We start from the raw sequence: 16,898 nt of genomic DNA, 5'->3' as shown, positions 1-16,898 counted from the left end.
TTTATATGAATAAGTGATTTTATATAATATCTTGCCTTTTTATTTAATTAGCCATTTTTTTAAAACATACATATTTGATTAATACAATGTGGCTGTAACTCTTTATCAGCATAATTTGTCACTTGTTGTCAGTTACAGATAAGCACAAACAGGTTATAGTAGCATAAACATTCGCAGCCTTCAATCTACAGTATTAATATAACATCAGTGAAACATAAGAGAAAGATGCTTACCCTCCTCTCGCTGCTGCAGTGACCGCTGGATGTCTGAAAGGGTTTAAGCTGTTTAAGTATCCGATGGGAAAAATCCAAATCTGACTTGAGGCGGTGAAGCAGAGATCTTATATAGATGGAGCAGAGGGTGGGATTCAGTCACGGGCATCATCAGCGCTTAAACCTGAACATTTTCCTGTATTACATTTACTGGGACACAATAATATAACATATTAAATTATTCACATTGCAGCAGGACATTTGTTCAAACTTAAGTTTACAGGCCTACTAAAATATATGCTTTTAGTAGTAAGTCAATTAGAAAAAAAAGAAGATGCATGAATTAATAATTGTGGTGCCTAATACCATGAGAACAACACTACTTTTAATGGATCAAATTAAATTTGACAGCAGAATGCATCAGTATTTAAACTCGTAAAAAAAAAAAACTTTAACCAAAGGAGATGTTTCTGGTGAAACTTTATTCACAGCTGCATTGTATTTTACAATAAACTGCGTATCAATAATAGCAAAGTTAGGTCCATATATTTAGAGCAGGAAACACTTGTAGTTGTTTAACAGATTGTTCTAGGCAAAATCCACAGTTGTGTTAACACCGAATGTAATACATTCTGAGAGAAACATAATAACTGAAGAACAGCACATATGAAAAGAAACAAGACGCCTATCGTACTGGAAGCGCTTTTGGACCTTACAGAGGAAGACATGAAAAAAAAAAAGGCTGTTACAAGTCTAAAATGAGAGGAAATTCTGAATGAGAATGAAATGAGTGTTAATGCCGAAATCAATACATGAAGAAACAGCACTAGAATACGAAGCCTGAACCGAGATGCCGACTTGCTGAGGTCACGTGTGTATGGCTCTACAAACAAAATTCACTGGACATCAGAGATCATGACAGGAGATTTTTCAGCAGAATGTCTGCAATTACAACAATCATGTCAGAGGATGAATGAATGAATGAATGTATGTTCACTTCTCTCCTGTAACTAGGAGACTTTAGAAGAAAAGATGTATTTAGGTATAACATCTATACATTCACATATACCATAAAGTTAAATGTCCATCATATACATTATATAAATAAAATAAAATCACCATCTGCACTTTGATCTATGCACTGTAGGGAAACCATTGAAGTGTACAATCTGAATAAAAATAGTTTGTCTGGTAACACTAAACGAGCACACGTCACAGTTTAAAACTTTAGTTATCAACCTAAAGTTGAGTTCCTCACCAGAATAACTCAAGCATGTGAAATAAGAACAGACGATTATGGACAAGGCACAGAAAAATCATCGATTTGTTCACACAATGGTCCTCAAGTTGGGTTGCGGATTCCATTTGGTAGTAATATTTCTTAGTGTAGCTTTAAAATTGCTGGTTGTTAAGCTGGAAGAAGTATATTCACACTAAAAATAGGAGTTATAGAAACGTGTGCTTGCACAAGGAATAGGAGTTCATATTTCAGTACACACAGTAGTCTAACTGTGAATATGGGCTTATTAATACGCACAGCCATCAGACAAAGACTGTAGACCACAGAAATGTGCTTATGCGCGTCACTCAACACTACAAAGAGTCATGAAGGTTATGACTCCCAAAATCTGAAAGTGCTTGACATTCCTGTTGTGACATTAAAATGTGACGGGTGTTGATTCCACTATGGCAAGGCAAACTATTCTAAAGTATTGTATCTGCGAAAGTGAAAACCAGAACTGAGGTAACCAAATAACTGTTAGCAGAACAATTTTTAAAACAAAGAAAACCTCAAAGCTCAGGAAAAATGTAACAACGTCTTAGACATTAATTCAATGCTTCTTTTGCTTCCCTAGGCTTAGAATCATTCTGATGAGAGAAATCAACTCCAAAACCACATTAAATGTGGGTTCTGTCTTTTTTGAGGTGATCCTCACAGGATGGATAAGGAGAACATTGCACATTGTTCAGCTCAGATTAGAGAGTCGATTTTGTGTATCACTTATACCATCAGTGTCTTGAGTTATTTTTTGCTTAGGCCCAGCGGCCACTGGAGACGAAACTGCGACTGAAGGAGAAGCTCACGTCAGAGCTTTTGTGTTTGCCCCAGGCACCGAACGGCACCACAATGATAGTGCTGTTGTCTTCAGATCCATACTGAAGAGCCTGAGAGAGACAGAAAAGAACCAATTAACTCACTACGAATCGTACGCATGTTTAAACCTGCTGCATTCACAACAGAGACAAGAATAAATGAGTAGGTTTATTATCATGGTAACAGGACGCATCACAATCTTCTTGTTTTTGCCGGACATAAAAAAAAAAAAAAAAAAAAAAAAGGTTTAGGTTAGGGATGTGAATACTGGGACTTGAATACTGGGATCGATCATGAAAACGATGATCGGCTTGACTTAAAAAAACAAAACAAAAAAAAAAACAGTTGTGTTATGAAGCGACAGAAATACTTTTTGTGTGCAAAAAAAACTAAAATAACAACTTTATTCAACAATTTAATCTCTTCCGGGTCAGTCTCTGACACACAAAAAGTATTTTCATTGCTTCATAACATTAAAGGAGAACTCCGGTCAATTTTAACATTGAGCTAAAATTTTTTTTGTAAATTTGGAGTGCTGTCAATACAGAGAACAATGACAAAAATCGGTGTTGCCTACACCGTGTTATCCTCTTTTTAAAATTTGCACCCTGTTGACTTCAATGGGGCAAGTTTTAAACCTGCTTTTAGCCTCTTAACATCCTTGATGTGTCATTACAAGTGCACAGGTCATGTGAGTGATTCCTTCAGAGTGATCAGGGTGAATCTGACTGCAGTAGATGTAAAAGATATTAATAAAAATGATGTTGTTTCAGCCAGCGCACATACCTGTATTTACATCCTGTTTTCAGTCAAAATCCATAGTAATCGATTGTCGAGTTCACGCGCATAGGTTTAGTACCTATGATCACGCTCGTGAACTCGACAATTGATTACTGTGGACTTCGACCGAAAAGAGGAAGGAAACGGGGATAGTAAGAAAGCTCATGGTTTTCATCAAAAATATCTTTTGTGTTCCAAAGATGAACAAAGCCTTACAGGTTTGGAACGACATGAAATACATTTTTGAATGAACTAACCCTTTAATGGTGGATGTTGGATTATTTGACTCACTTGTTCAGATATGCGTTGTGCGGCCTCTTTAGGGTCGTTACATTGGTTAATGACGTCACAGATCTCCTGACTGTTCATGATGAAGTTGATGCCATCAGTAGTGAGTGCCAGGAAAGCATCATGGACGTGATGTAACTGACAACACAGGTACACTTAAATAAATACAACTTTTAACAAGTACTTATATTATTTTAAAATAATTTATATCATTTGAAAATGATATACAAAGAGAAAGAGAAGACATTTTCAGTATGTTTAAAGTGAATTAAAAAAAAAGCTCTCACTGAAACTCTCTTAGTCTCTGGTTCTGCGATGACACCTGATGTTTTTAGGTCGAAATCTCCAATGCTGCGTGTCATGGCCAATCTGCCGTTGACATTAGGCTGACCCAAACTATTCCACGTAATAAAACCTCCAGTCCTCCGTATCCTACAGAAACAAACATGTTGATCAAAAGAAGTGCTCTCACAGTGCCTCAATCTGCTTGGAGAAACTAGTGCTCCCAGGCAAACTGTACCTCTCTTTTTCATCCTTCCTCTCAGGTGTGTGATCCACAGTGAGTTTGAGGGCCTTGCCTTTGCGGCACAGCATGGCACGGCTGTCCCCCACACTGCCCACCACCAGCTCGATCCCATCTCTCAGCAGAGCCACTGTGGCTGTGGTCCCTGCACTCAACAGAGAGGCTGTAACACACCAGAGAGCGAGGCAGAATGGTTAGTTGTGATGCGTTTAAAGTCACTGATACAGAATAATACGCAATAGTGAGTTTTTGTACAATTTTTTTAATCACACACACAGAATTTAAAAAGCTTTAATTCTTAGTCCTGTTCTGAGAATTGCACATAATTCTAGTGTACTGTACTACACAATACTGTGCATATTTGATAAATATGTATGCAATGCTTTGGTACACAAGCTTTTGATAAAAACCGAAACCGAAACAAAAAAGAGGGAGATTCCAAAACAGATGATGCACTGGATTGGTCAAGGCAACCAGGTTGTGTCTTTTTGACTAGCAATGGCACATATGACAGTAAACACCATTGTTTAAGCAAAACACCTTGCTTGGTTTACAAAAATGCATTAATAGCATAAAAGCAAACAGCTTTTCTTCAATGAAAATTACTTTGTTCTATATAAATAAATATCTTGTGCTTTTTTTTCTACAACATCATATAAAACTAGAGTTATCCATACACAGAACACAACAACTAACCAATCATTTTCCAGCAACCAACACATGTGAAGAAGACAGAGCACAGTAAAGGAGAGATAAGAGAGAAAGACAGAAAGGAAAAGAGAGAGAGAAAGGTCAGGAACCTTCCCGAAGTCCACGCAAGGACCCGCTGGAGCAATCTAGCCCTCCGGCCTCCATAAAGGTAGTGCAGAGCTGCAGCTCTTATAGGGGGTAAGCTGGGTCCGCGGCTGTTGTAGATATAACACGCACACACAAAGGGCAAGATTGGACATGTCACGCAGCAGGCCACACTAGTGGGCCGCACACTACATGAATAAGATGGGCCTGGCATAATCGTACTTATTCTAACAGCATTTAATATCCTTATCAACACACATGAATCTAACAAAGACTACTTTAAAGAAAAATGGCAAAACCCTACTTTTAAATATGCATTAATATTATATACTGGGGGTGGGAATCGAATGCAATATTTGATACTATTTCAGGTCAAGGAGTCACGATGTTGTTCGAAATAATTTCTTAAGCATTTTGGTTTTTCACTGGATGCAAATCTTTATCAAGTTAAGGTACCTTGTAGGCAACAGTAATAAAATAAATGAGTAGGGCTGTCGCTAACGATTATTTTGGTAACCGAGTAATCGGTCGATTATTTTGACGAATATTCGAGTAATCTAATATTTTTTCGTGGTAATAAAAATAGACCTTTAAAGACTTATAATACATATATAATAACAATGAGGCAATAATATTTGGTTCATAAAGTATGAAAAGCAAGTAATCATATGGTTTTACAGAATAACACTGTTAAAATACATAATATAAACAATATGTATTATAACAAAAGCCTGCAGAGAGCGCCAACGGCCTGTGTTGTCACACTTTACAACAGATAAAACCCATGCTTAATACTCGCTAAATGAAATTTAACTCAAATGTTTACTTAATCATTAATATTTATCCACTTCCTTACGATAGAAATGCTACAGCCACTGTAATTTCTTGAACAAGAACATGTGGACATCAAAACATGCAAACTCAGTGCAAGGGTTTAAACTTCTATTTTGAAATCGTAATGAAGTGTTTATTGGCGTATATAAATGATACACCTTACAGATTTGATGAAACGGCGCACATTGCATTCCCAGATGAACGTTATAAGCCAAACAAACTCACAGGATATGCAGAGATGCAGTTTGAGACACGCTCGACGCATGTAAATGATAACAGTTCAAGTGGAGCAGCATTGTGACGGAGCCGCTCTGAGATGCACGACGTACACGCGTTTAAATTATATGATAGTTGGGATTTTCTTTAAGACGTTGTAAACTAAAGCTTGAGACTTTTGCCCTGTCGTTTTTGCCTGTCAAATTTATCTGAAAGCTCGTGTATGTTTGTTTGCACAAGCCGCACAGCGTAAACACCATTTTGTGGTATATATGCCACTGCAAACACGTCCTCCAAACCAGTGTTTTTCCTGCATATAGTCTTTTTAGTAAATACAATTCTTAATAACAGTTTGGAGACAAAACGTCAATGCATCTAGGAATTTATTTACCCACCCCTAGTATATACAAGTGCTATCTTTATGTTAGGCTGGACGCATTTTACAGAGCCAAACAGAAGTCTGTGAACTATCACGAGAAGATTATACAGGCTTTCACTGCTCTGCATTAGGGATCAGTTTATTTTATTAAACAAAAATATTTCTTTAGTCTACATCGTCATGTTCTGCTCACAAACGTCAATTTGGCTCTGTTACATGTATACCTGATGCATCAAAGCAATACTTATGAATTAAGACTCTAAAACTGAGCTGAGGGACTACAGAGTATTATTCATGTAACATGCATGCTTTCAAAATAGAATAAATCAGTGAAATAGGACCTACCATCTGCACTGAAGTGAAGATGCCTGGCTAACGATTTGTCCAGCTCAAGAAATGCCCTGGTTAAAACTAACTCCAAGTTATTCTCCTCCTCTGCAATATCTCTGAAACAAAAATCACCAAATGCAACATAAATGGTTAGTTAATAGTTATCCTAAAACACAGATTCCAAAGCCCATCTCCTGAAGGAAATCAGCACACACGTGAGTTTTTCTTGTAGCCGGATGCATTTTCGTGACAACAAAAATGGTGAAAAGGGATATTAAAATAAAATAAAATTGTATTAAGTTATTAAACGACTGATCCTTACTTAATATGTTTCTCCATGTTCTTGTGGCAGAATTCAGCAGCCGCTGCACCCCCGTGTCCATCAAAAACCGCAAAGTACATTATGTTGTCGGTCATCTGCGATAGTTGAAAGCGGTCTTCGTTCTCCTTCCGCTGACCAATCAGTGAGGCACAGCCGACCTTGGTCAGGCTAACTTTGGGAATGAGTTTACCATAGCGGATGCTTGGCGGAAGCATGATGGGCTCATCGATACGGTTGTCCCAGATCCCGAAGGAGTCCCAGGTAGTCGGACGGCCACTGCTGTCTGGATCAAAGCGGGAGTTACTGCACAGAGGAGATGACGGAGTGTGTAGAGACCGTCTCGGGTCTTCCTGATGGGCGCTGGTCAGGCCGAGGGCGGCCCTGCTGCAGACACGGGACCCGCTGAGCGTGGCATATCGCATGAGAAAAGCCACTGACATACTCCGTGGCTGGACACCAGACTTATGGAATAGGTGGGAAGAATCCGAAACAAATGGACCCAAAATATGCTTCGAAATTCAGTGCAGAAAGTGTGTCTTGAAGAATTTACAGTCACCAGGAGTTCTCTAAAAAAACAAGGAGGAAATGAACAAATGAATGACTTGCCTCAGGGCTTGTTTATCTCTAGATTAACATACTATGACATGCAGCACATTCCTTTTTCAGCTGTGTTTCAAAAAGATGCCAACACAGACAGCACTTTTTAGGCACCTAATATTTCCAAAAAAAGCTATTTAGTTGGGCAGCTCAATGGGTTTTGATACATAGCCTTTGTTTTAAAACTAAATAGCATGTTTACAGCCCCTCCCACTTAAGTCATTCAATAAAAAAACATGATACATGCCCAAAAATGCTGCCTATGCAGTCAGCTCGTTAGGTTATAAGACAGCCTTTGTTTAAACACTAAACAGCGTGTTTACTGCCTGTCCCAATGGAGTCATTCAGTAACAAGGTTATACGCAAATGTGCCCCACCCCCTATTTAATTCACACATGATGTAATAGATTATATAGACATAACCTGCGATTCTAAGCCAACATAAATACATTCATATTAAGGAAAATAACCCAAATAAGACACATGGGCAAATAAATAAAAAAAGTAAATAAAAATTAATTAAAAAAAGTTAAAAATGAAAAGAATGTAAATAAACATGACGCAACACTCCGCTTACATAACAGCATGTTAGCAATGCTTTCAAACAGCTCGTTAGGGACGTTTTAAACATAACTAATAACGCAAAATTTGATAACCTGATATAAATTATACCAGAAGAAGCTTATTAATGATAAAATTAAACACAACAAGCAAAACGGAGATGAATCCTCGAGCTTTTCGACGCTCGAGCTGCTAGCAAAAACGGATTCCGCGACAACAAAACGAGAATACTGTATAATTTCTAGATTTGTCTTTACTACCTACCTTCAAATTGTGTGATAACAATAAATTTTGATTTGTTTTTGTTTATTCTAACGACTTGTATATGTAATATTCAGTCGGTCATTCCTTCTCAGAGTCTTTCAGCTCAGCTCTGCACCGACCGCCTCTGAAGGAAAATTCCTGAGAACCAATCAGATCCCTCCGTTTCGTCGGTGGGGTTCAATCAGTTGATTGGCCAGATTTCTGTGATTGACATGGATCTAAACCAATGATTTAGGAGAAACAGTAGTTTGGCACTCTGTCACTCGGAATCATGTAAAAGAACGAACTGTTTTAAAATTATTTCACACACCGCCAATATGTTTACCTCAACTTGATCGCACACAGACAGACTTAGCGTGTTTATGTGTTAAATATATATGTATCGACATGTATCTTGATGTAGGAGATGTATGATGTCGTACAGAATCTATTCGTCACCATTCATTTTCGTTGCATGAAAATAGATTGAATGTTGACTTTTGTGAATTTTTAGTATATTATATTTTGTCAAACGCCTTCACTTGTGCCTCCGTAGAAGAAATGAAGTTATACTGGTTTCGGACAACACGAGAGAAAAATACACAGAATATTATTTTTTGGTTGAAATATCCCTTTAAGTTTTTGTTTCGTTTTCCAATGAACTTTCCTCATCCCTCAACTATTATGCTTTCTTTGTTGTCCATTGGGCTAATCCCTCAATTGAAAACATGTGATTCCCAAACAGTTTCACTTTAGTGGGAAATCGACAGGTTTCGTTTAGGCTGAAACAGCGTGTTGGCTTTCCGTTTAATATGAGAGTAGTTCAGTCGGCTATAAGCTTTCATCCGGTTCACATTATGGACAAATCTGATGCAGGGACGACTACTGTGAGCCGGTATGTTTATGTAGGCAAACCAGTATAAATTACCATGAATGATAATAACAACAAATCTGACAGATTGTCTTTTCTCTGCAGTCCTCTTAAAGGTCTGGAAAACAGGCAGGTGATTCAGATCGCGTGTGGAGACCAGCATTCAATGGCACTAACCAAGGGTACCAGTAGCAGTTTAAACATTAAGTGACATGGCATCTGACGCACAGAAGCCAATGGCACATGTCACTATGCGCATTGGCACATCAGTTGATGTTTTTTTTTTTTTTTTTTAAATCTTTTGACTTCTTATGATTGACATGAATTGATAGGCATTTGAGTGTGGATATACAGTTGTTGTTGGTCTTTCAGATGGTCAGCTGTTCGTATGGGGTGATAACACTCACGGTCAGCTGGGTTTGGAGAAAGAACAGCCCAGGTCTCTGTCAGCTCAACCTGTGAAGAGTCTGTGTGGGATCCCACTGGCTCAGATCAGCGCTGGAGGAGACCACAGCTTTGTGTTGTCTCTCTCTGGAGTCGTGTTCGGATGGGGAAAGAACTCGGCAGGACAGCTGGGCCTCGGAGACACTACAGGTCTGAATGTTTCATCATGTAACTAAGCCAGTCATATAAAATATAAATGCACTACATTTGTGCAATACTGTGTCAAATGTACATTAAAGCACAAGTGATGAATTTACTGTTTTTCCACCACAGACAGACACATCCCAACGGTTGTAAATAGTCTGAACCGAAAGAAAACTGTGTCCATCTCATGTGGAGGGGAACACACTGCCACTCTATCAAAGGTCGCTCGTAATATATTATATAGCCTATTCATGTTTTTGATATTAGATAAGAGGATTCAACAAACTGGACAGAAAATGTAGTGAATAGTTTATGTTTCAGGGAGGTACAGTATTCACATTTGGGTCAGGAGGTTTTGGCCAGCTTGGGCACAACTCATTTAAAGACGAACATCATCCGCGGGTGGTTGCTGAACTTTGGGGATCGAAAGTGTCACAGGTCACATGTGGGAGGTAAACCAGTCTTTTCATAAGCAATCAGTGTTTCAGTGCAGTAGTGCAGATTTATTTATGCACACTGAACCTTCTTTATCTCTCATGCAGCACCTAATGATAATTCCTTTTAAAGTTTTTGAATCATTCAAAAACATACATAAAGTCACTGATGATCATTGAATCATCAGTTCAGTAAATCATTCTCTTCTTGAATAAAGACGCCACACACTTGTATCAGTTGAATCGTCAAAGCTGATCTATTCATTTGGATGTGGGATGCAAGGGAAGCTGGGAAATGGAGAAACGATCAAGCAGTCTGTGCCTTTCCCTGTGGATCTGTCAAATGGTAAATAAAAAATGATCATTTAACTGTAGGTTATTTTGTTATAAATATTGTTTTACTCATTATGTTGCTCTGAACTCTAAACTAAATGTTTGTTGCACACAGAATGTGATCATGAATATACATTTGAAAAACACATCGCTGGGGAGAATCATTCCTTTGCCTTGTTTTTCAAAGTAAGACAGGCAGTTTTCATTCATAAATATAGAATTATAGCTGCACTGTGATTACTTATATTTTACTTTTCTGTATTTTTTAGGAGCTTGAAAGTAAGCCAGAATCCAGTGACCAAGGGGTTTTGACATTAAATGACAGAATGATTGACCGATGGGTGTCTGGAAGTGATACATGGCCAACAATAAAGACGTGAGTGTTTGGCTTAGCTTCTGTTCACATGATTTCTCATGATATTGTTAAAAAAATCCAGTATACAGCATTTGTGTGCGCTCTTAAAATATTGTGAAAATGCATGTGGAGATGTGTCGTGACCTTAATGCATTTGTCCTTCTTTTTAAACTTGCTATTAAATAGCAGAAAAATCAGATAGTATTGATTTTATATAATGTTTAAACAATTTACTATGTGTATCTTAGGATTCTTACTTTTTAATTTAAATAGGTTGTGGCCTAATAATGTAATTGAGCATTAGTGCATATAAATGAACTAAAAAGTATTGGTTTGTTGTTTACAGGGAAATAAACACAGTGTTCTCCTCTGCTGCTTCTCTGAATGGAAGTTTCCTCAAAACAAGGTAAAATTAGGTAGTCAATTAGGTTATCTAGTCATTTCTGTGCCTGAAATCACTCCTTCCATCACAGATTTTATGTAATGTTCTGTCCTTGTAGTTGTGATGAACATTATCAGACTTCTGTGGAGCATTGTGGATTGGATTTTGATCTGGTTAAAACATCCTTTGCAAAGTTATTAGAGAATAAAGGGTTGATATCAGAGGTAATGATGAATCCAATGTTTATATAAAAAAAATTCATTACATTTTAAACTGCACGAGTGAGATGCAGTTCATGGTTTTCCGTACCTCAGGTAGTCAAGGTAGTTCAACAGAAACTGCTGCCGTCTCTGAATCCAAATCCAGCTGGTGTGGAAGCTCTGAGACTTTACCTTCTCCTCCCTGAGCTCATCGCAGGACTCCAGAAACAAAGACCTGAACTCACTGGAGAACTGGCTTCCAAAATCCTTCAGCTGAATCTAGATGCTCGCAAACTATTGGGTAAAGCTGGAGGACCATTTCAACCTTTGTGGGTTTGGAATGTATTGGAATTTTTGGCCTTGATGTATTTGCCTAAGTATTTGTATGATATATTCTCAGTGACGTACTGGTCCAAACTCCCCAACGATTGGCTCAAAGGCTTGGTGAAGTTGTTTCAGAAAGAATGTGCTGAGCTGATTGGCCAGATTTCTTGCGGTGAAACCGAGCATGACTTTACTAGACGCCTGCAGAACTTTTTGCAGGTCCTTCAGATGCTCTATAAGGTGCCTTTTCTAAACATTTGATCTCAAGATGAAATTTAACCTTATCATTGTATAATAATTGTTTATACTTTGTCTCTGTTGTGAAGGTCTGTTGCACTACCAACAATGACATCACAAACAGTGATTTCATCATTCATGAGATCAATGATCTACTAGATACGGTGAGAACCAAAGCAATAGATAAAAAAAGATATTTTTGGACAACAAACCAAAATACCAGAAATTTCTCCTTTTCTTTACATCAATAGCTGCAAGCCACTATGGCAGGCCTGTGTGAGAAGATTTTTAGCTTTTGTTTCACAGAAGATTTCCATGACATGGTGAAATTGAAAGATTACTACTTTGTGAGTATTGAAGGCTTTTGTGTCATGATACATACAAATATTTCAATGAGATTTGCATGACATTTTTAATGTTCTGTGTTCAATAATTGTAACAAATCTTAAAGTACTTCCATGGATTTTTCTTTCAGGGAATTATTGATATATTGGTCAAGTTCCCTTTTGCAGCTGACACCGTATCTAAACAGAGAATGTTTAGTGTAAGTCAGAGATGGATGTACATATGCCATACATACAGTACATATGCAATATAATTAATTTTTAAGCAACAGATACCCTCAAATCTGTATGATATTCTTTTTTTATGTGGGACACAAAGTACATTATTAGGTGCTGTTTACACCTGGTATTACGATAAAACATTTTTTTACCCACCCATAGAGCCTCCCCTCGAAGAAATCAGGACAGAAGTGGTTGAAAGAGGACACAAGAGACGGATTAAAACACCAGGTGTTAACGGGAATGTGTCTCCCTCATCTTGTGATTCGATTGACCAACACATCTTAATACCAGGTGTAAACAGGGCCTTGTTGCTGTTCGAACGCTTTCAACCACGTGAGCATCTTCACTATGAAAGCAATCCGGTCGGATGCGTTGTCAACTCTGGAAGTGGTCGAAAGTGGACAAGCTTAAAACGTTTTAGACCCCGTTTAGACCTGTAAACGTTCTCCAAATATTCAGTGTTGGTTCTTGGAATGTAAAAAATATCCAGTTTTCTTGGCGTTAGAGGAACGTGTTTTAGAAGGTATGATGTTCCTCAAACGTTCTTTCAAGATTAACAATTCAACATTCTAAGAACATTGATTTGTAACATTCCAAGAACATAAAAATGTCCAGTTTCCTGAATGTTAATAGGATGTTATTTGAAGGTTAGAATGAGTTTGCTGAAACATTCTTTCAATCATTCAATCACCTGCTGTGAACAAGCACTGAAAGAAAGAGAAATAAGAACACAGACAACAATTTTCGTCAGTCAAAGCCTTAAATGAAATCAACTGAAGATAAAACATTAAGGGCCCTATCTTGCACCCAGCGCAATTGACTTTGCACACTGACGCATGTATCATTCCTATTTTGCACCCTATGCACAGCGGACTTTTCCCTCCACAGACGCACGTCGGTAAATTAGGAAATGAACTTGCGCTGTTTCAATTCTAAAAATACGCAAAACTACAGAAAAAGCAGTTGATTAAAACACTTTAAGGGAGACACTTGACCATTGCAGCAGCCATGTTGATCTGCTTTATCAATGCAGAAATGTTTTCTGAAAACACCTGCAATAGCAGGAAAAAAAGTAACTTAAAGGGGTCATCGGATGCCCATTTTCCACAAGTTGGTATGATTCTTTAGGGTCTTCATGTAAAGTTTGTAACATACTTTGGTTAAAATTCCTCAATGGTTATGTAAAACAACACCCTTTTACCTCCTCAAAAACAGCTCTGTTCACAGCGATCCGTTTCGGTGCTTGTCTCTTTAAATGATAATGAGCAACTGCTCACCCCACCACTCTCTTCCAGGGGGGGTGTCGACACAAGTCACTAAAGTGCTGCCTTGGCGGATAGTTTACAAATGGCCTGTAAAAGGTTCTAAATATGAAGCGCCTGATGGAACCCTTAAAGATTCCGCATAGAACCTTTTCTTCTAATGCCGGAGACACACTTAACGACTAGCTGAAACATTAAAGACTGACTGAACGCACTTACAGACTGTTTCCAACGACTGCAGTAGATTTTAAACACTGACTGAACGCGACTTGGCGCTTTTGGACATGAGCAGTCGTAAGTATCCAATTACATTCATAATCGGCCTTACAGTCATTAAGTGAAATGCCTTTTTTTGGACCACATAATGAAGGTCAATGGGCATCAAAACTGTTTGATTACCAATATTATTCAGAATAGGCTTGTGTTCTGCAGAAAAAAAGAAAGTCATACAAGTTTGGAATGACACAAGTGTGAGTAAATGATGACAGAATTAAAAAAATTTGGTGGATTACCCCTTTAAAGCTAACATCATTTTACTCTTCTTAGTACTTGCAGATTGAGTGCATGGGGAGCTTTCCTGACCAAGAGATGCTCATGTTTAAAGGCAACGTGTTGCGTGTAAACAGGGACTCACTGTTGACAGACACGCTAAAGTATCTGAAACAAAAAAAACACTCATTTTCAAATCTATTAGAGGTAAAAGAATTACAGAATTGAAATCAGAATTGAAATGTCTGATATTGCATTTTACCTTTACAATGATGAAAACGTATCCTGTACAGGTGGTGTTCATCGGGGAGAATGGAATAGATTATAGGGGCTTATCAGCAGAATTCTTCTCCCTCCTTTCCAAGTCTCTTCTCAAATGGGAGAAGAAGGTGCTGGAGGTCCATGAGAATTCATTGGTTTGGTTCAATCCTGATGTAAGCTCTACACTAAACACTCCTTATTCCTAGGCTTCTTATGTGGTCTTCCATATCTCATATGTGCTATGATGTTTGTGTCTTTTCAGCGCACACAATGTAACAAGGATTTTTACTATCTTGGCGTTATCTGTGGAATGGCGCTGTACAACCATCATTACATGAACATTGACTTCCCACTGGCCTTGTTCAAGAAACTCCTCCAGCTGAGTCCCACTCTGAATGATCTGGAGGAACTGTCCCCTGTGGAGGCCAGGTAAACCATTCGATTTTACACATGCTAAGTTTCCCAGTGCTTTTACAGAGCTGATCATGGTTTAATTGTATTTTATAAATCCCACATTAGAAGTTTGAAAAGCCTTCTCGAGGAAGATGAGGACGTCGTGGATATACTCTTTTGGGATTTCACAGTAATACAGTCTATATTCACTTGTATAAACGTGTACACAGCTGTTGTTTAAATGCTTACATGAGCCATTTACCTCTTTCAGGTCAAAGGGCAAGAGCTCATTCCAAACGGAGGTCAAATTCCAGTGACCAAAGTTAATAGGTAGTGTACCACTTGTTTAACTAACCTCATCCTTCCCTCACACTTTTTAACATCTATCTACCTACCTACCTAGTCTTGATTTTTTTTGCAGACAGAAGTATGTGGACTTGTATGTGGACTTTGTTTTCAACAAGTCTGTGGAGAATCAGTTCAAGCATTTTTCAAGAGGTTTCTCTGAGGGCTGCCCGCTCGATATCTGGAGCATGTTCCACCCTGAAGAACTGCAGGAGCTTCTCCACGGCTCCCCTAAATATGAATGGCTTGAGCTTCACCAGGTAAATGTATTAGCAGAACTTGCAAATTTGTAACAAGAATTTAACAAGTATTTAAGACTTTATCTGCTCTGTCTTCAGTCTGCTTCCTATGAAAGATGTTCTGCCTCTGATGAGCTTATCAAGAACTTCTGGACTGTTTTCTTTGAGTTCTCAGAAGAGAACAAGAAGAAATTTCTGAGTAAGCTTAAACAATTTATTTTTTTAAAATATATGCATATATCATATGGACATTTAAGGATTGTTATTTTTATTGCCTCACATCCTCGCTCTACCTATTTTTCTTCAGTGTTCTTGTATGGATCGGACCGTGTACCTGTGGGAGGTTTCTTAAAGCGTCCTCTGAAGATTTGTCAGTCAGACGGTCCTGATCCAGATCACTGTTTGCCAGTGGCCCAGACCTGTTTTGGCAAATTAATTCTTCCCAAATACAGCAGTATCAACACACTTCGCAACAAGCTAGTACATGCAATCCACTTTTGTGAGGTTTTTGGACGAGAGTGAACCTCCATCAATGTTCCAAACCTCCAAGGTTCCCCAAATTATACAAAACGAAGTGTATGTTGCTAAAACTTGTAGGTTATCTGTTTTAAAAATGTTACATGAACTATGTGATTCTTTCCCTGAGCTTCTTTCAGTCACAATTTTAAAAAATATAGATGCAACACAGCTCAGTCGATTTAAATATTTATCCTAGGATGAGAATGCATTGAAATAAACAGTATAGATGTCAGAACTACAGTATAGATATTGTTTTGTATATATATTTTTAAATGACCTTTCATTGGATGACCTTGCATTTTTCATGCGTTACAGATGGGAGAATAACTGAACTAAGGCATTTTGTAATTTTTATTATCATATATAATATGATGCATTGATGCATGTATTCTGGTATGTCACCTCATAACCTTATTGTATGTCCTGTTATTTGGTGGTTCTTCAAACATATTTAAATGCTTAAATAAATAAAAAGACATGTTGTTGTAAATACTATTTCATTATTTCATTTATCTTATTGCAGTGTTTCTTAATTACTTTGACTCAATTCTCGAATTAGATTTTTCACCTCCTCAAAACAATAAGCTTAGATTTCTGAACAACAGTTTGTTTCTTGTTCACATCAGATTTGAATTTCTCATTAATTGAAGGAAATTGCATGTTTTGGCACATGTATGCAAAAGTGTCAGTGTCAACAACAATAAAAAGAGGAAAAAACATGACATTTGAATATAAGAAATATTTCCATGGTGAAAAAAAAACATCTAAACATTTTGACCAGTGCTGCTCACACACGATGACTAGCGTCCCGAGAAAACAACAGAAAAGCAGATGGGAAACAATTAGCATAGCTCATGTTCATAAAATGAATGCATTCGATCTGATTCAACTGGTATAAAAGGTAAGTGAATGCTTGGCTAAAGAG

General features: G+C 37.8%; 2 protein-coding genes across 6 annotated transcripts; one reads left to right on the top strand and one right to left on the bottom strand.

The window, feature by feature from the left end:
- Positions 1-233: 233 nt before the first annotated feature.
- ppm1kb (protein phosphatase, Mg2+/Mn2+ dependent 1Kb) lies at positions 234-8,322 on the bottom strand. 2 transcript variants are annotated; one of them, XM_081360953.1, is made up of 8 exons: positions 8,197-8,322; positions 6,775-7,340; positions 6,468-6,568; positions 3,896-4,061; positions 3,663-3,807; positions 3,379-3,513; positions 2,221-2,378; positions 234-422 (listed from the first exon to the last, which is right to left on the bottom strand). In XM_081360953.1, the coding sequence occupies exons 2-7, from the start codon at positions 7,212-7,214 to the stop codon at positions 2,247-2,249; spliced, it is 1,119 nt and encodes a 372-aa protein (XP_081217079.1). In that variant the 5' UTR covers positions 7,215-7,340; positions 8,197-8,322; the 3' UTR covers positions 234-422; positions 2,221-2,246. The 2 variants fall into 2 exon arrangements, with proteins under 2 accessions (XP_081217079.1, XP_081217078.1); XM_081360952.1 differs by lacking the exon at positions 234-422 and having other exon boundaries at positions 676-2,378.
- A 603-nt stretch (positions 8,323-8,925) lies between these two features.
- On the top strand, positions 8,926-16,467 carry LOC308687647 (putative E3 ubiquitin-protein ligase HERC3). 4 transcript variants are annotated; one of them, XM_081360339.1, is made up of 24 exons: positions 8,926-9,070; positions 9,152-9,228; positions 9,419-9,640; positions 9,764-9,855; positions 9,956-10,086; positions 10,287-10,414; positions 10,517-10,587; positions 10,671-10,777; positions 11,103-11,162; positions 11,257-11,362; positions 11,453-11,639; positions 11,739-11,902; positions 11,989-12,063; positions 12,151-12,246; positions 12,375-12,443; positions 12,625-12,693; positions 14,274-14,423; positions 14,510-14,650; positions 14,740-14,906; positions 14,997-15,060; positions 15,142-15,200; positions 15,292-15,475; positions 15,554-15,653; positions 15,762-16,467. In XM_081360339.1, the coding sequence occupies exons 1-24, from the start codon at positions 8,988-8,990 to the stop codon at positions 15,974-15,976; spliced, it is 2,817 nt and encodes a 938-aa protein (XP_081216465.1). In that variant the 5' UTR covers positions 8,926-8,987; the 3' UTR covers positions 15,977-16,467. The 4 variants fall into 4 exon arrangements, with proteins under 4 accessions (XP_081216465.1, XP_081216466.1, XP_081216467.1 ...); XM_081360340.1 differs by lacking the exon at positions 12,625-12,693; XM_081360341.1 differs by lacking the exons at positions 12,625-12,693; positions 14,274-14,423.
- Positions 16,468-16,898: the final 431 nt, after the last annotated feature.

This window comes from Scardinius erythrophthalmus (genome assembly GCF_964197995.2).
Source record: "Scardinius erythrophthalmus genome assembly, chromosome: 3".
In the NCBI taxonomy this organism is placed as follows: Eukaryota; Metazoa; Chordata; class Actinopteri; order Cypriniformes; family Leuciscidae; genus Scardinius; species Scardinius erythrophthalmus.
This window is presented reverse-complemented; position numbering and strand designations above follow the sequence as displayed.

Excerpts from the sequence above, each read along its gene's own strand:
- ppm1kb (XM_081360953.1), bottom strand. The coding sequence starts at position 7,214 with ATGTCAGTGGCTTTTCTCATGCGATATGCCACGCTCAGCGGGTCCCGT. Across the intron at positions 4,062-6,467 it reads TCTTCACTTCAGTGCAGATG|CCTCTCTGTTGAGTGCAGGG; the intron begins GTAGGTCCTATT and ends GGTGTGTTACAG. Across the intron at positions 3,808-3,895 it reads AGGAAGGATGAAAAAGAGAG|GATACGGAGGACTGGAGGTT; the intron begins GTACAGTTTGCC and ends TTGTTTCTGTAG.
- LOC308687647 (XM_081360339.1), top strand. The coding sequence starts at position 8,988 with ATGAGAGTAGTTCAGTCGGCTATAAGCTTTCATCCGGTTCACATTATG. Across the intron at positions 14,424-14,509 it reads CATTTTCAAATCTATTAGAG|GTGGTGTTCATCGGGGAGAA; the intron begins GTAAAAGAATTA and ends TATCCTGTACAG. Across the intron at positions 14,907-14,996 it reads CTGTCCCCTGTGGAGGCCAG|AAGTTTGAAAAGCCTTCTCG; the intron begins GTAAACCATTCG and ends ATCCCACATTAG.